Source organism: Streptopelia decaocto (assembly GCF_964273445.1).
Source record: "Streptopelia decaocto genome assembly, chromosome: 12".
In the NCBI taxonomy this organism is placed as follows: Eukaryota; Metazoa; Chordata; class Aves; order Columbiformes; family Columbidae; genus Streptopelia; species Streptopelia decaocto.
This window is the reverse complement of record NC_138667.1, coordinates 2698660-2712507: the sequence shown is the minus strand read 5'-3', so window position 1 is coordinate 2712507 and position 13848 is coordinate 2698660. Positions and strand designations below refer to the sequence as shown.

General features: G+C 46.2%; 1 protein-coding gene across 1 annotated transcript in view; it reads right to left on the bottom strand.

Annotated features, from left to right (window-relative positions):
* Positions 1-13848, bottom strand: part of ERGIC1 (endoplasmic reticulum-golgi intermediate compartment 1) — a 55935-nt gene that overhangs the window by 8676 nt on the left and 33411 nt on the right. The window contains exons 4-9 of the mRNA XM_082063694.1: positions 11396-11490; positions 10662-10786; positions 8159-8263; positions 4365-4425; positions 3037-3137; positions 326-448 (exon numbers count right to left, since the gene is read on the bottom strand). Of these exons, the coding sequence (XP_081919820.1) occupies positions 326-448; positions 3037-3137; positions 4365-4425; positions 8159-8263; positions 10662-10786; positions 11396-11490 (610 nt within the window). The remainder of the gene's footprint in view (positions 1-325; positions 449-3036; positions 3138-4364; positions 4426-8158; positions 8264-10661; positions 10787-11395; positions 11491-13848) is intronic.

The following is a 13848-nucleotide window of genomic DNA, read 5'->3' as shown; positions in this document are numbered from 1 at the left end:
CAGTGTGCTTCACTGCATACCACATTAGCTTTACCTCGAGTTTCCGACATGCTGCAATAGTGCCCATCCTGTCTAGACAGAGTTTGGCACTTCTGGAATAGGATAATTTTCCTTCATCTTGTGCCTAGCAATTAAATCAAACTGTCAGAGCACAGGGCTTGCCAGTTACCTCACACTTCAGTACAATAGTGGCGATGTGCTGCTTTATTTCAATCATGTCACAATGCTCTGAAGCAGAAACTCAATTCTCCTGGACAAGAAAGGCTCAGAAAAGAAACGAAAGGCAGGCAGGAGAAGGGAGAATTAGAGGTTTAGAGTAACTCACCGATGTGATAAACCTGTATAAAGGCTGTCGCCTCTCTGTGTATTTCACTGTGATGGGGCTCAAGTCGTAACGAAACCAGATAGCTGGGATAATGCGGCCAGTGTGACTGTAGGCTACGTACTCCTAGAAGAGAAAATGGGGAAAAACGTCAGAAAACATGAGTAATCTTGTTCCAGATAAAGTGCCTGCAATAAAACTACTTCTGTGGATCTGGCCCTTACTCCACTGTTTTGTACTAATGATCAGCCTGAAAGAAGCAAGCAGTTAATTCCTGCGTGACTGTCTAGGGCCTATCCTTATCAAACAGGAAAATAAGTTCTTTACAATCTCATAATGATACAGCTGGGAACAGAGAGCGATGGCGCTCACTCCCATCTTCATTCAAGGTTACACAAGTAAACAGAAAGGCTGGCATTGACTTCTCTAGCTCAGATCTGCTCTATTTAAACACAAGCAATGTCTAAGCGGTTGCAGGTGAATTTTTTGTACTGTCAGTACGTAAATCGTACACTGGGATATTCATCAAACAAATGCAATTTAGTTTGCAAGACCGTGAAAATCCCTTCTAGCCCTTGCACTCAGAACAGAAAGCAGCAGCCCCTTCCGCACCGGGACCAACAATGCGAATGCTTTGCCCACTCACTATGAATCACGTAGAGCCATGGTTAAAAATCATGGTGAAAGCCAAAATGAAACTGTAGACAGAAAAAATATTCGCAAAGGTTCAAAACTATTCCAAGCTGGTTCAGAAGTGACACTTTCAGATTGCCGGTGATAATCTCCTTTAATCCATTTCTTTAATAACAGGTACAGCGCAATCAATCAGCCACAGGACGACACTCCGACAAGACACACTGCACAACACCAACGGGCAATACATACTGACATCGATTTACTCGCACAAGTCACATCTTTTTTGAGCTCATATTTTGCCTGTGCTCTCAGTGGAAATATATATCAGTTTTCAAGGATCACGACATTTATCATGACAGACTGAAGAAGAAAATGAAAGAACAGCAGGCTGGGGACTCATCAGCCCCACGAGAGCCACCAGCACGGCACACGCCGCCTCTTCCCTTCCTGAGCCCTGTGACACTCCAGCCGACTCTCATAACAGCTGCTGGTTTAATTCTCCTTCACACAGGGGCAAAGACAACCTCGAATACTTAGAAGGATGAAGAAAGAAGCAACAGGTCACCCATGAGCATGCTACATAAAAAGCTGATTTTACTCTCAGTGAGCTCAGAGGGAGCTCGTGAAACAGCATCTGTCTCCTTCATTAATCTCATATAAATCCCAAATTCCCCTCCAGGTTTTTTTCCAGGGATGACAAGAGAAGCAGAATGTAGTTGAAATCTCTAGTTGTAATATATTAAAGGCTCTTATTGCAGAAGTTCTTCAGCGTCTCTTGGACAGTGGCTGCCTGGGGAAGTGAGGAGAACAAGGGTCCAGGGGGTGGAAGAGGAGCAGAGACGGACAGTCCGTACTTCAAGCCCTACTAATCTCTTCACACTACTCAACCTGTGCCGGACTATTCCAGTGGCTTCTGACTTCTGTTTCCCACTGATCAGTGTGGGAGTCAAGGACTAAAGCACCAAGAAGGGAATGTTGGTGTTTAATGAGAAGAAAAGGCCGAGGCAGCACTGCTTCTCTGCATTTCAGTTGTGATAGAACTGACCTCATTTCTCCCCCAGCCGCAATCCTGAGTCAGTGTTGGCTGAACGGCCCCATTTGCAACGATCTCATTGAAGCATCAAAAGCTCCTGCTGTTTTCCAAGTTACTTTCAGAACTTGTGTCGCAAGACTCTTATCAGAACAATGGTTGTGACATTATGCAGAACGAACACATTGTAATCTGAATAGGGGGAGACGTCCAAACCATTGGGACACACTGTACAAGCCACTCCAAAAGTCACCGGACAGGAACGTTAATCTGAGAACTAGTCAATGAGAGTGTGTGCTTGATTCTCAGTTATGGCAAAATAGCGGTAATTAGATATAATAAACATATTCCGGGCTTTCATTTAGCACCTGACAGGCAAATCGTTTTAAATTGAAAGAGGCTTTTTACCTTCAAAAATAGAGTCTTTTTTTTTTTTTTTAAATTTCAATACACTGTATTATTAAAATACAAATATCTTCACATTTAATGTAAATTAATTTAAGAATGATAAAGTTACAGTAACTATCATAATCCACTATAATAAAGTAGGCACTGTGAAACAGTCAAGCAGTCCGTATTCGCTGCTGCAGGTTCAGTGGCTTAATATCTGAAGTCAACGTTTGTAAAAAGCTAAAAACTCTGCTTATTTATCTGATACACCCATCACAATTGAGGCTGCTTCATTAACAAAACCTCATGTAAGTGCTGTTTCATGTGTTCAGCTGGACTGCAGTTTCCACCCAGATGCATCTTGACACAAATCACGAGAGCTCCTGCAGCACGTAAAAACTTCCCACACAACGTACAGCAAATCTAGATCAGTTTCCCAGCCGCAGGAGAACGTCGGGAGCGAGAACAGTGTTCTCCAGCATTAAAACAATGCCACCACCTGGAAGCCCCACTCAGAAGAGCTTCAGTTCCTCCTTCTCCCAGCAGAGGCTCCTGCTCCCCTACAAACCAGGGACACGGCGCAGGAACCGGCTGGAGATCCTCGTGCCACCCCTGGGCTGACACGAGGAGCTTTTCTCACATCTACCTGCTGCTTTACCTTATTTGCTACAGTATATTGGTATGAGTATCGCTGCTTGCCGCCCATGTCTTCATACACCGTCGGGACTATCTTCAGTATGTAATCGTGAGATGCAAGAGCTGCGGTCAGGAAAGGAAAGTAGAAGTTAGCATTCAGAAAAAGGAATCGCAGCCCACGTAACATTTCAAAGTAAACGTGCAAAATCAACTAAAACAAGCCACAGAAAAGGTGCCTCCCTCCTCCGTATGTCAGGTTCTGTGACAAAGAGACGATTTGACATCCTACATTCATGTCCTTTGTACAAAACGTTGTATGGTACTTGATGACACAGAACCTGCCCACCGTTCTAAGGCTTCTATAGCACCAGGACCCACGGAGATGAGTTTGGGCCACGTGAACCTTCCGAACCGCTTGCAGCTATGAATGATAAGACTTACAGCAGCACAAAAAGTTGTCCTGGTTAAATCAAGAAATTAATCAAGGTTAGAACTGCAGCTCACTGAGCTTCTTTTGCCAGAATAAGTTGAGGCATTACAACCTGGGTAGTCTCATTCCTTGTGCATTCAGCTTTCTTTCTTTATGTTCTTCCTTCTCCTACAGCTGCTCAACAACTATTAACTCATTTTTTCATGATTTAAATGGCTTGTGCCAGTCATTTTTTGTGTCTGCTAAAACAGTTCTAAACTAGAATTCTAAAGGATTTATGTGGAGGATCTGTTGGCCAAGTATAACACAATGACATTTGGCTCCTGGAGAAAACAAACAAACAAACCAACCCCCAAAAGCCCCAACAAACCAAAACCCCACAACTGTCTAACTTCAGGAACAGCCATCAACATTTTGTTCCAAAAAATGGACAAAACTGGTATCCTGCAGGAGCCTGGACACTTGAAGGAGAAAAATTACTCTGAATTGTAGCACGCACTGGGAATTTCTTTTTGTGGTGCTGCTCATAAATAAGGGCAATGAAAATGTCAGCTCTTCCAGACACAGGGCAGAACTTGAGGCAGGAGCTAACTTACTACACAAGGTCAGGGAAAGGTTCTGATGGTGGTGACAGCAGCAAAGGGGAGCTGTAGGAACAGGATATGGGTAAAAAACACAGTAGCTGAGTCAGTCATAACAGAACTGGAGACAATGTCCAGGCTGCAGAGGGGCTGCAAAGAACCTTTTGGGCTAAGACTTCTCTATGATACTGGAGAAAATGGAAATGTGGGTCAGCAATGTCCGGATCATTTTGGTTAAAGAGGCAAATTAAAGAGTTGTGGATACAGCAATGTTGCATGAATGGCTGTTTCCCCTGCTGCAGAGAGTGGCTAAGGCCTGTAATACCCAAGAATACATACGATTTGAGCTGAGTTTGTCTGCTCCCTCCAAGGCATTGAACGCTCCATGAACATTATGGACCTGGAAAGCAAAAAGGGGTATGAAGAAACTACGCTATGACCTGGTATTCTTGACCTTTGTTTCTCTATCCTCTCTTATAACAAGGACATCAGCCTGATTCAACCTTTCCGAAAACAAAGCCTCAACCCAGTAAAAGATGACTTGAAATATCTTTCAGTGACCATCACCACAGAGGTTGGTTCCAAGTAAAAAAGTTGATTTCACAACATCTTACAAGATGAAACTCCAAAACCACTCCAAAGCGAAAGGAATTGCAGTTGGAAGAGGCCGGTTGTGAAATTTCATTGTGAGACATTTCCTAAGAGTTTTGCATAGTTAACTGTGAAATTCATTTATCGGGCTGAAAGGGAAATAAAAGGGAGTCATATTCAGGTTAAAACTCAAGAGTTCTCCTGGAAAGGTAGTCCGTATCAGAGCAGTTGGGCTTGTACAGCTGGAACTCACTAGCCCAGCTGGCACACTGTGCCCTTGGAGGTGGGAAGGACACGTCCCAATGCTGCCACCCATCCAGCTTTTCCTGCCGCTGGTTGCAGGCACACAAGTATCTGTGTGCCCAGAATAACAGGACTTCCATCCCATGCCCTCCACATACTGTGGTACAGAGTCTGATGTCCACCAACAGAATAATCCATTTGTGAACTCTCTAGCCAGTGGAAACCCCACAGCAACAGCTGTAGATTCACGTGATGTACAGTAAGCTATACAGAAAGGAAAAATAACTCCACAACCTAGAAATTCCTGACCTCAAGCCAGACAAGAGGGAAGGAGAGTTTGGAAGAAGTACCTGGTTGTAGGTGTGACAGTCTCACCTCATCACCAGGGCAATGCAATTTCCTGCCCAGACCCTCTCAAGAGCTGATAGCACGTGGATGTGTTTGTCTCATCCTAACGGCTGCGTCCCTGTCCTGAATGCTACGGAGTGGACGATGCTCTGAAGGAAGCAGCAACTGAACCCATCTCTCTCCTGAGAATGGAAATTCTCTAGAGAGACGAAATCATCAGCAAGTTCCACTGGCAAGGTGCTGGTAACAAGACCAGAGCAAAAGCAACAGCTGAACCTTCTACAGTGCCTTTCAGTCTGTCGGCATTTCACATATTTTACACAACAGCAACCATTTCTGCATTTCACATGCAGACTGTATGTATTATTTACTGACGGTAACAAGCAAACGAAGAATGAGAAGCCCCTGGGCTGAGCTCCACTCTTGATACAGCTGAGAAGTGAGACTCTTACAGCATATTTGGGCCAGAGACTTTAAGGTCCCCTTCAAACACTCTAACAGTAAATATTTGAGTGACCGCTTAGCAAACGACTGTATCTATCCTGTGAGGTACTTGTATATTTGGACTTACATTCTTGTCCTTGACTCCACAACAGCCACACTTCTGTTTACAGATAAAAGTTACCTGCTCTGCATCTCTCTACATGGTGAGTTTGCAAAGGTGTGAGTTACAGAGCTCCCGCACAGACAGAGCCACCAGACATCCCCACAACCGCCTGTTTCGGTGCCATCAGGTCCTTTGGTTCACCTGCCTCCCTTGCCTTTGCAACAGCGATGGCATTTGCAACTCCCAGTCTGATGTTTTACCATGATTTTCCTTGTGGAATACTCTGGGGTCCCATTACAACGCTTGCTGTCCGTAGACTGCTAATTAATACCTGCTCTACAAAGCGCACAGGTGTGTTCCTCGGGGGAACGTACTTGTTTGTACCTCGTTAAGTGTCTGGAGGGACTTCAACAAGGAATGAGCTTTTGGCCACAGGAACAAAATTGCTTTGCAAGAGTGAACTTATGCAAGGCTGTCCAGCCAGACATTCTCAGGGCTGTTCTGTACTATTAATACCAAGGCCAAATCTGGTCCTTGGAGTAGCGGCCCAGGTGGCCCAGGTTTAACAGTGCCACCACTTCAGAATTCTCCTGTGACATGGATCCCAATAAGTTGCTTGCCAGGGCCTTGAACACCGTGGGCTTCAGCCCCTAGAAACGCATGTGAAGACATATAAATGGACATGTAAATCAGGCAGAGTCCAACAGCAGGCTGAAATAACTGTGAACGGAAGAGAAGACCTCTCCCAAAGATTAAAACTAGGATTACTGAACACCATCATCTAGCACTCAAGATAATTTTATGACTAAAAATGTATCAATTCTTACTTTCCACATCTCTTGCTTTACTAAGTTACCTGACACGCAATAACCTCCTTAGTTTGAATTTTGGTCTCATCTACATGAGGGAAAAACTGACCACTACTGTGCATGAACTACTGTTGAAGAACTGAAGGTGGAGACAACCCAAAATATTCAAAGGTGTATCTAGACAGATTTAAAGCTCTCCATACTTGCTGGTTCTCTACACTGCTTGCTGAGTCTCGGTAGCACCTGTTTAGTGAACACATCCTTCTTTAATTTGTGCTGTTGAATTCATGTTTGCCTACAGGGCCAGCAGCACCTACATGCTCCACTCCTGTGTGTGGGGATGATGAGTAGTTACTTTCAGCTTTGAAAATACTAATCAGAACTTGGCCAAATCAGGAGCCAACTGCATCTCTGCCAGACAGGTTTCTCACCACCAGAACTGAAGACGCTCCTTTGCCCCCAACTGTCCAGGCTGCTCATCTCGTTCATGCTGATTCGCGCTTTGACTCCATTACTCAAAGGCTCCATGATAAAACAATGGGAATGCTCCCTCAGAGCACCGATTTCCCACGCAAACTGCAGAACTCCCTATTAGCACTTACCTAATATTTTTCATAATCTCAGTGTGCTTTACAGACATTAAGCCAAGCTTATTTATATGCTAATATTGCAGCGTTCCCACACAAGATATTTCCTAAAAGAAGCCGGGAGCAGAATCAGAAGACTACAAAGCAACGCTTAGACTTGTTAGCATGAAAAAGGGTTTTGGAAGTGGGTGTACAAGCAGCAGACTAATGAGACGTCTGTGCTGAGGAAAGAAGATTACAGAGAGACTACGGGTAAGCAATGTTTAGGGTGAGTCGCAAACTGGGTGTGCACATATAAAACTCCCACCTGTGATGCTAGCTCCTTGGAAGTAGGCTAGAGAAGTGCTGTAATCCGTCCTTATTGAGAAATCAGGAATTATTACATAACTTGCAACACCTGGTGAAACTCTATCCACTGGGTAAGTGCACACATTCAGCTTCTTCCCAGCAGGGAACTGGCAGCTCCAAGTCCAACTTGTGTTTCATACAACAAATTTGACTAATAGAAGTTTGCTATACAAGTACAGTGAAGTGAATTAAAAAGGACTTGACTGGTGCCGTGGTAAAGGCAGTGGCAAGCACACATCTTCCCCTGGTTACTCACTGCTCCTCTGCAAAGGCTGTCAAGATTTGTTTGCTGCATTAATACTGAAAACAGCACTGAAGAGGATTTTGCAAATCCGTGAATCCTCATTTCTACTCCCTGCAGGAAGATAACCACAGTTGGCCAAAAGCACTTTCAGTTTCAGATGAAAAAACGCTGAGTTCCTCTCTGGCTGAACCTTTGTCCCCCCTGAACCGTTGGCATGTCAACAGTTTGTGAACTCTTCTCACTGAGTGTACATCACATGAATGTAAGGGATGGGTTTGCTTATCCAGCCAGTCCTTTCATATGTCCTCCCCACACTGTACACAGCCCTTCCACAAAACCTAAGTGCCTAATATTAAAGTCACTGCCACTGCATTCATTCCCCTAGAGCCAGGGAATTTGCAGGGAAGAGAACTCACCTGTAACTTGTCCCCAAACGAGAGCCTATGGATGACATGAGTCATGTCAGGATTCTGCGGCTGTGCGGTGGCACTGTGCGTGGACACGTGAAAGTTGCCAGGGACCTAAAATTAGTCAAGACAAGGAAGACAGGATTTCACATTTTACCCCTCAAGGCACCGCCAGGCTCCGTGATACGAAGCAGAAATGCCTGGATCCGTCCAGCCGGGCGGGCTGTATCTGCTCAGCAGGGGACACGTGGGAGAAAGGCTCTGAAACACCTTCCTGTGCTTGACCAACAGCACCACACTGCACACGGAGCTGAGATCGGTCACATCCCACAGCCCAGTCGCTCCTGCTGACCAGGTGATGAGTGGATCGCTCCCAACTTCAGGGATTCCTAACACTTAAGGCTATGTCTTTCATCCCCATTAAAATAAGGTTCATGCCTTTGACAGGCAATGGACAGTTGCTTAATGTTTTACTCCCACACCTTGCATTTGTAAATGGGCCCAATGCTGCAGAACAACCCAAGAAAACTGTGGATATATTCTTATTGTAGCACTGGTCAATGTTACATTTGAGAAGACTGTGCGTAAGTTTTATGTAGAAAGAGAAAAAACCCCACCAAAACCAATGGGGCTTCCCATACAAACTAATCTAGATCTCCAGCTTCTAACCCTGGCAATAGCTCTTCCAAATACAAGATTTTCTGGTTTTACTTTTTTAAAAAGGAAGGATAGTTTGAAAAATACAGATTTCACCTCGGTTCCAAGACAGAAACTGAGCACTGGTGCCATTCTGAAGGGATCACTCTAGCACGCACACACTTCTCAGGTCACTAACGCTACTCCACGAAGTCTGGCAGCAGGTTTGGCTCAGTCACTATTATGGAGGGTGCAAGAATTTTTTCCTATTGGGAAATGAAGCAACACAACTGAGGAGCAACCTGACATGGCCTAAGAGGAGAGTGGGAGGATGGTTATACAAGCGGTGCCCGTTGTGCTCTGTGCGGGGTCACCTCAGCAGCCGGGCCACAGGAGGCCACATGCCGGCTCCATGTGCTTTCAGGAAAGCTAATTGAAATGACTTGAGGAACAGCGGTGTGCTCCCGGGAACACTTTCAGGTGTGGACACAAGCTGTGTCATCCACAAGCTCCGTAAACAGGGTGGCAGTAAGCAGCACACACAGTCATCCCACTGTCACCTTGTCCTCCTTCTTCAGGTTGGAGAGTAACACCCCAGTGCAAGCCCTGGTCCGGTTTCTGAGCCCGGCCGCGTGTGCTCCAGCACCAGCTCAGATAGAAGCCTGTGCAGTGTCTGCCAAGGGACTGCAGACTTCCAGCTCATACTCACGAAGTTCAAGTTTTCAGTCCTGGGGCAGGTCCCCTCCCTCTGACAGCAGCCCCAGCCACCACAATTTCATGGCCTTTCACAGATTAAGTTGTGAAGAGAGCTCCTCACTGCCCCTTTTGAGTTGCTTTGGTGAGCAGAACACACCACATCCAGCAGATAAAACCCCAAGTATTTCAACTCCGAGCTTTGGGAATGAACAGAACAAGAACTATCTTCCAAGAAGCCCTTTCCCAGTTTTCTGGACTATCGGCTACCAGTAATCTTGGTGGCTTAGAGGTGAGGAGAGAAACGTCCTCTTTTTAAGTCCCTAATCCTTTCCATGCCACAGAGTCAGTAAGAGGTTCTGCCTGTTATTTTTAGATGCGATTTAACATGACCTGGGAGGAAAAGAAGGAAGTAGGATTTTGTAGCCTGTGGTACATGAGGAGGCGTGAATAAAGGGTGTGCCCTTCTTAGGACATCGGTGAGCCCCACCACTGCCTCCCCCACCCCAGCTAGTCATCTCCAGCATTACATAGCAAGATTATTCAATTCTGAACACACCCAGCCCAGAGAGGAGCCTCCTCCAGGCCTGGATTTTCATTCTTTGAGACAGAAGCAGAACATCCCAACAAAGCATGCGCGGAGGCCGCGTGCACCAATTGCAAACATCTCAGCACGGAGCCGCTTCTGTAACGCTGGCACCCTCTAGTAGGGAACATTCCTGTCATTCTGCGGCTCTCGGAACAAAAGAGCACTTGGATAGAGACACGGCCAAAGACCTCTGCACACTGAGTCACATTTTGGAGGTGCAAAAGTTGTGACGAGTAAACACAGAAGTCATTCGGCATTTGTAGGGAGTTCATACATCCCCTAAACGTGAGGCTGCTGCGCTGAGACACAGCACTGGCCGCAACATAGAGCTGCTCTCTGCTGTTAATCGATGCTACCTCAACAACGTGCTCTGGCAAATCGAGAAAAAACCTGATCTAAGACATTCTCTGTGGGTCTAAGTACGCAGCCTCCTCTCCCCACACTGATCTGCAGCACTCAGAGACTCAACCTTACCTTGAACGTACACTCTACCAGGGAGACACCTACACACAGATTTTCATGAGCATTTTACAAATGGATCTCGCCAGCGTCTTCCCAGCCAGCACGCGCTCACCCGCTGCCGTTCCTGCTCACCTTGTTGATGCTGAAATGGCCCTCGAACCTGCAGCCATCCCCATTATTGAGAGGTATCTTCATCGAGTTGTCAATATGACCCACTTCGTGCCTTCCCATCTCATCTTGGATGTCTAGTCCAACTACTGCATGGGGAGGAGGGGAGGAGACAAAAAATCAAAACAAAAGAAATAACAGGAAGGTTGCATAAGAAAGGTATGCACTGCTTTTACTGGGAAAAAAAATCCACATCTTTTTGTTCGACTAAACTGTGCCAGTAACATCTTTTCTCAAATATTAATTGTTACACCAGCTCTTCATAAAGAACTTTGTAACCAAACTTTTCAGACTGGCTATTTGGCACAACTGTACCTCTGACACCCTGCCAGCCCACTGCAACCTCAGCTACACAGAAACTTCAGACAGACAAGGCAGGTGATGTGTGAAAAGCCACCAACCAGCTGGTGCATTCAGAGTTCCAAGGGAAACCTGGGAGGTTTCTTGCTCCCAGACACAAAAAGGTTGCTGTGAATAAAGGAAATGAGATTTAGGAAGAAGTCAGGGAGGGAGGTGCCACCCACATGGGCTGAGAAAACAGGTGTCCTGGCCCGGGATACAAATCGATGGGGTGTTGGCAAAGGCTGCAGCTACTTATCTTCATCCACCCTGAAGAAGGGTCACTGTATCAGTTTGGGCCCATTTCAAGTATTACTTAAAATACAAAGAAAAACTGGTAAGTGAAAAGGGGTACTCACATTCACAATGAAGGTTTGGCAAACTGATGTTCAAATTCACTTCTATTTTACCTCCACTGTCTTTGTCTGGATCATCCACGTAGAGCTCGTTAACTCTGGAGGACAGAAAGCACAGGTGTGTTCCGGCACATCGCTGCTTTCCACAGGAAAACAAATGAACATAAAACCAACTTGCATAGGAAAGGAGAAAAGGAGCCTTTGGAGCAGAGGGCTTGGCTGCGTGACAGCTGTGACAGTGACCAGACAGAGAGCAGGAACAGCCTCCAAAACTGCGCGGGGCAAACCGTGATTTCGTTTTACTACTTGCTTGGCAATCGCAGGAGGTTTTAAACTCGTCCCTCGCACCAGCCGAAGACAGAACTCCTGCTCCGATTTATGTTCCCTGCCCCCTTCCCTGAGTCTCCAGAGTGGATACAGAATAATAAGTTAATGTTGAAGAAACAGCAGGTTGGTGCAACAGCCCCTGTCTCCATGGGCTGTTACTCCTTTTAGGAAAGAGGGAAGCACGTGCTTTGCCATTTGTTTCATAAATAGTTTCAGAGAAAGGCCGCGCTCAACCATCCCTCCGGAAAGCCTGTTTGTGTGACCGATCACCTTTCGTTACCGCTGACCGAGCAGCAGCAAGAGAAGGCAGCACAGCATCCCCGTGTCTCTCTTCTTAATATCTCATTTCAATCTATGAATGGTAACCAAAAGTAACGACTAAAACTGAGGAGAAGAGGATCTGAGCCAGGAACAGATGGGAAGAAACATCCTGGGCAGCAGGACCTAACACACTACGCAACAGTCTCCCAGAGTGATGTTGTTTCACAGCACCCACAGTGCTGGCACATATTTCATAGGAGGCAAAATACAGATTAGAGTAAAAGGAATACAAGAGTAGAAATATTTATTGTTGGCACGTACAATCCATAAACAAAAAAACCCCAACGCAAGCACAGCCGAGTTAGCTGAACAGTCCCAGAGAACCCACGCCGGGGAAACTCACCACAAAGTCCAACACTGTTCAGCCTCATCAAATAAAAAGATTTGACAATTTATCTTCAGTCAGACAGATTATAAAGCTATGGGAATGTATGTTCAAGCAAGCTACATAAAATAAACTCCCTTCACCAGTAAGTGCTCTGTATTATTTTTATTTGATGCTCAAAGTGCACGAAACCCTTTGACAAGCCCTTGCCCAAGAGTCTCTATGCTAATAGGCAAAGCAGACTAAGGGCAGCTACAAGACAAAGTGATTTTGCATTGGTGATACATCTCTGGACCATAATGAACTGTTTGCCCTGTAGATCCAGAAGAAACAAGCCTTCACTCTGAGAAACACACAGCTGCCAATTTTTTGGAGGTAATTACTCACAGGTCAGTGGGGTTTACAGACACTCATTTAAAACCAGCACAGCATTTGTCTTCAGCTTCACAGCCCTACCTTTCTCTGGTTTTAATTGGCTTGACAAGTTGCTTGCAATCATTACTCAACGTATTTTTCAAGTGATTAATAAAAATGACACAGAGGGAGGGGAAAGATTGCTCATCAGTGACCTAGTTAGAAGCTTCTTGGCTGAGCCCTCTTCTCCTGGGTGGAATGCATTAAATTTTCTATGTGTTTATTACTGTCAGATTGGGATTAAGCCATATGTCCAAATAGGGTTTTGAGGAGCAGCTCCAGCAAGGACGGGCGTGAACCCCCCAAACCAACACACCTCTCCGCAATCCCCGAGTCCTCCCATCGAGGTCCCAGTTGCCAGCCGACCTCTTTGATAACAGCACCTGGCTTGTCCCAGCTCCCTGTGTCTGAGATGCCACGGGCAACTGGAAGTCACTGGCCAAGAGGAGGATTCGGGCGGGCGGAGAAGCACATTGGGTTCGGCAGCGCGGCTGAGCATCCGGCTCTAGGAAGGTCAATATTTGCATTTGCCGATTCCCAGTTCTGTGCCCGGTTTGTTCACTTGCTTTGTTCAGCCTGAATAAGAGGAGACTGAGAGGAGCCCTCATGGCGGTTACAGGTTCCTCACAAATGGACGAGGAGAGGCAGGTGCCGAACTCTTCTCTTTAGTGACCAACAACAGAACCCAAGGGAATGGCAGGAGATGTGCCAGGGGAGGTTTAGGTCGGATGTGAGCAAAAGGTTCTTCACCCAGAGGTGCTGGACACTGAACAGGCTCCCCAGGGAGGTGTCACAGCCCCAACCTGACAGTGTTCAAGAAGAGACTGGACAACGTGCTCAGACACACGGTGTGAACGGTGGGGTGTCCTGTGCAGGGACAGGAGCTGAACTCCATGATCCTTGTGGGCCCTTCCAGCTCAGGACATTCCACGATTCTCCCTGTCAGACAAGGCGGGCTCAGGTGCGGTCTGCAAGCGAAGGCTCACAAGCTTTTCAGTGAGAAGCGGCTGCGGGTGGAGCCTGTGGAGGCTCTGACGTAGGAGGGCGAGCGGTGAGGTCACTGGGTTGC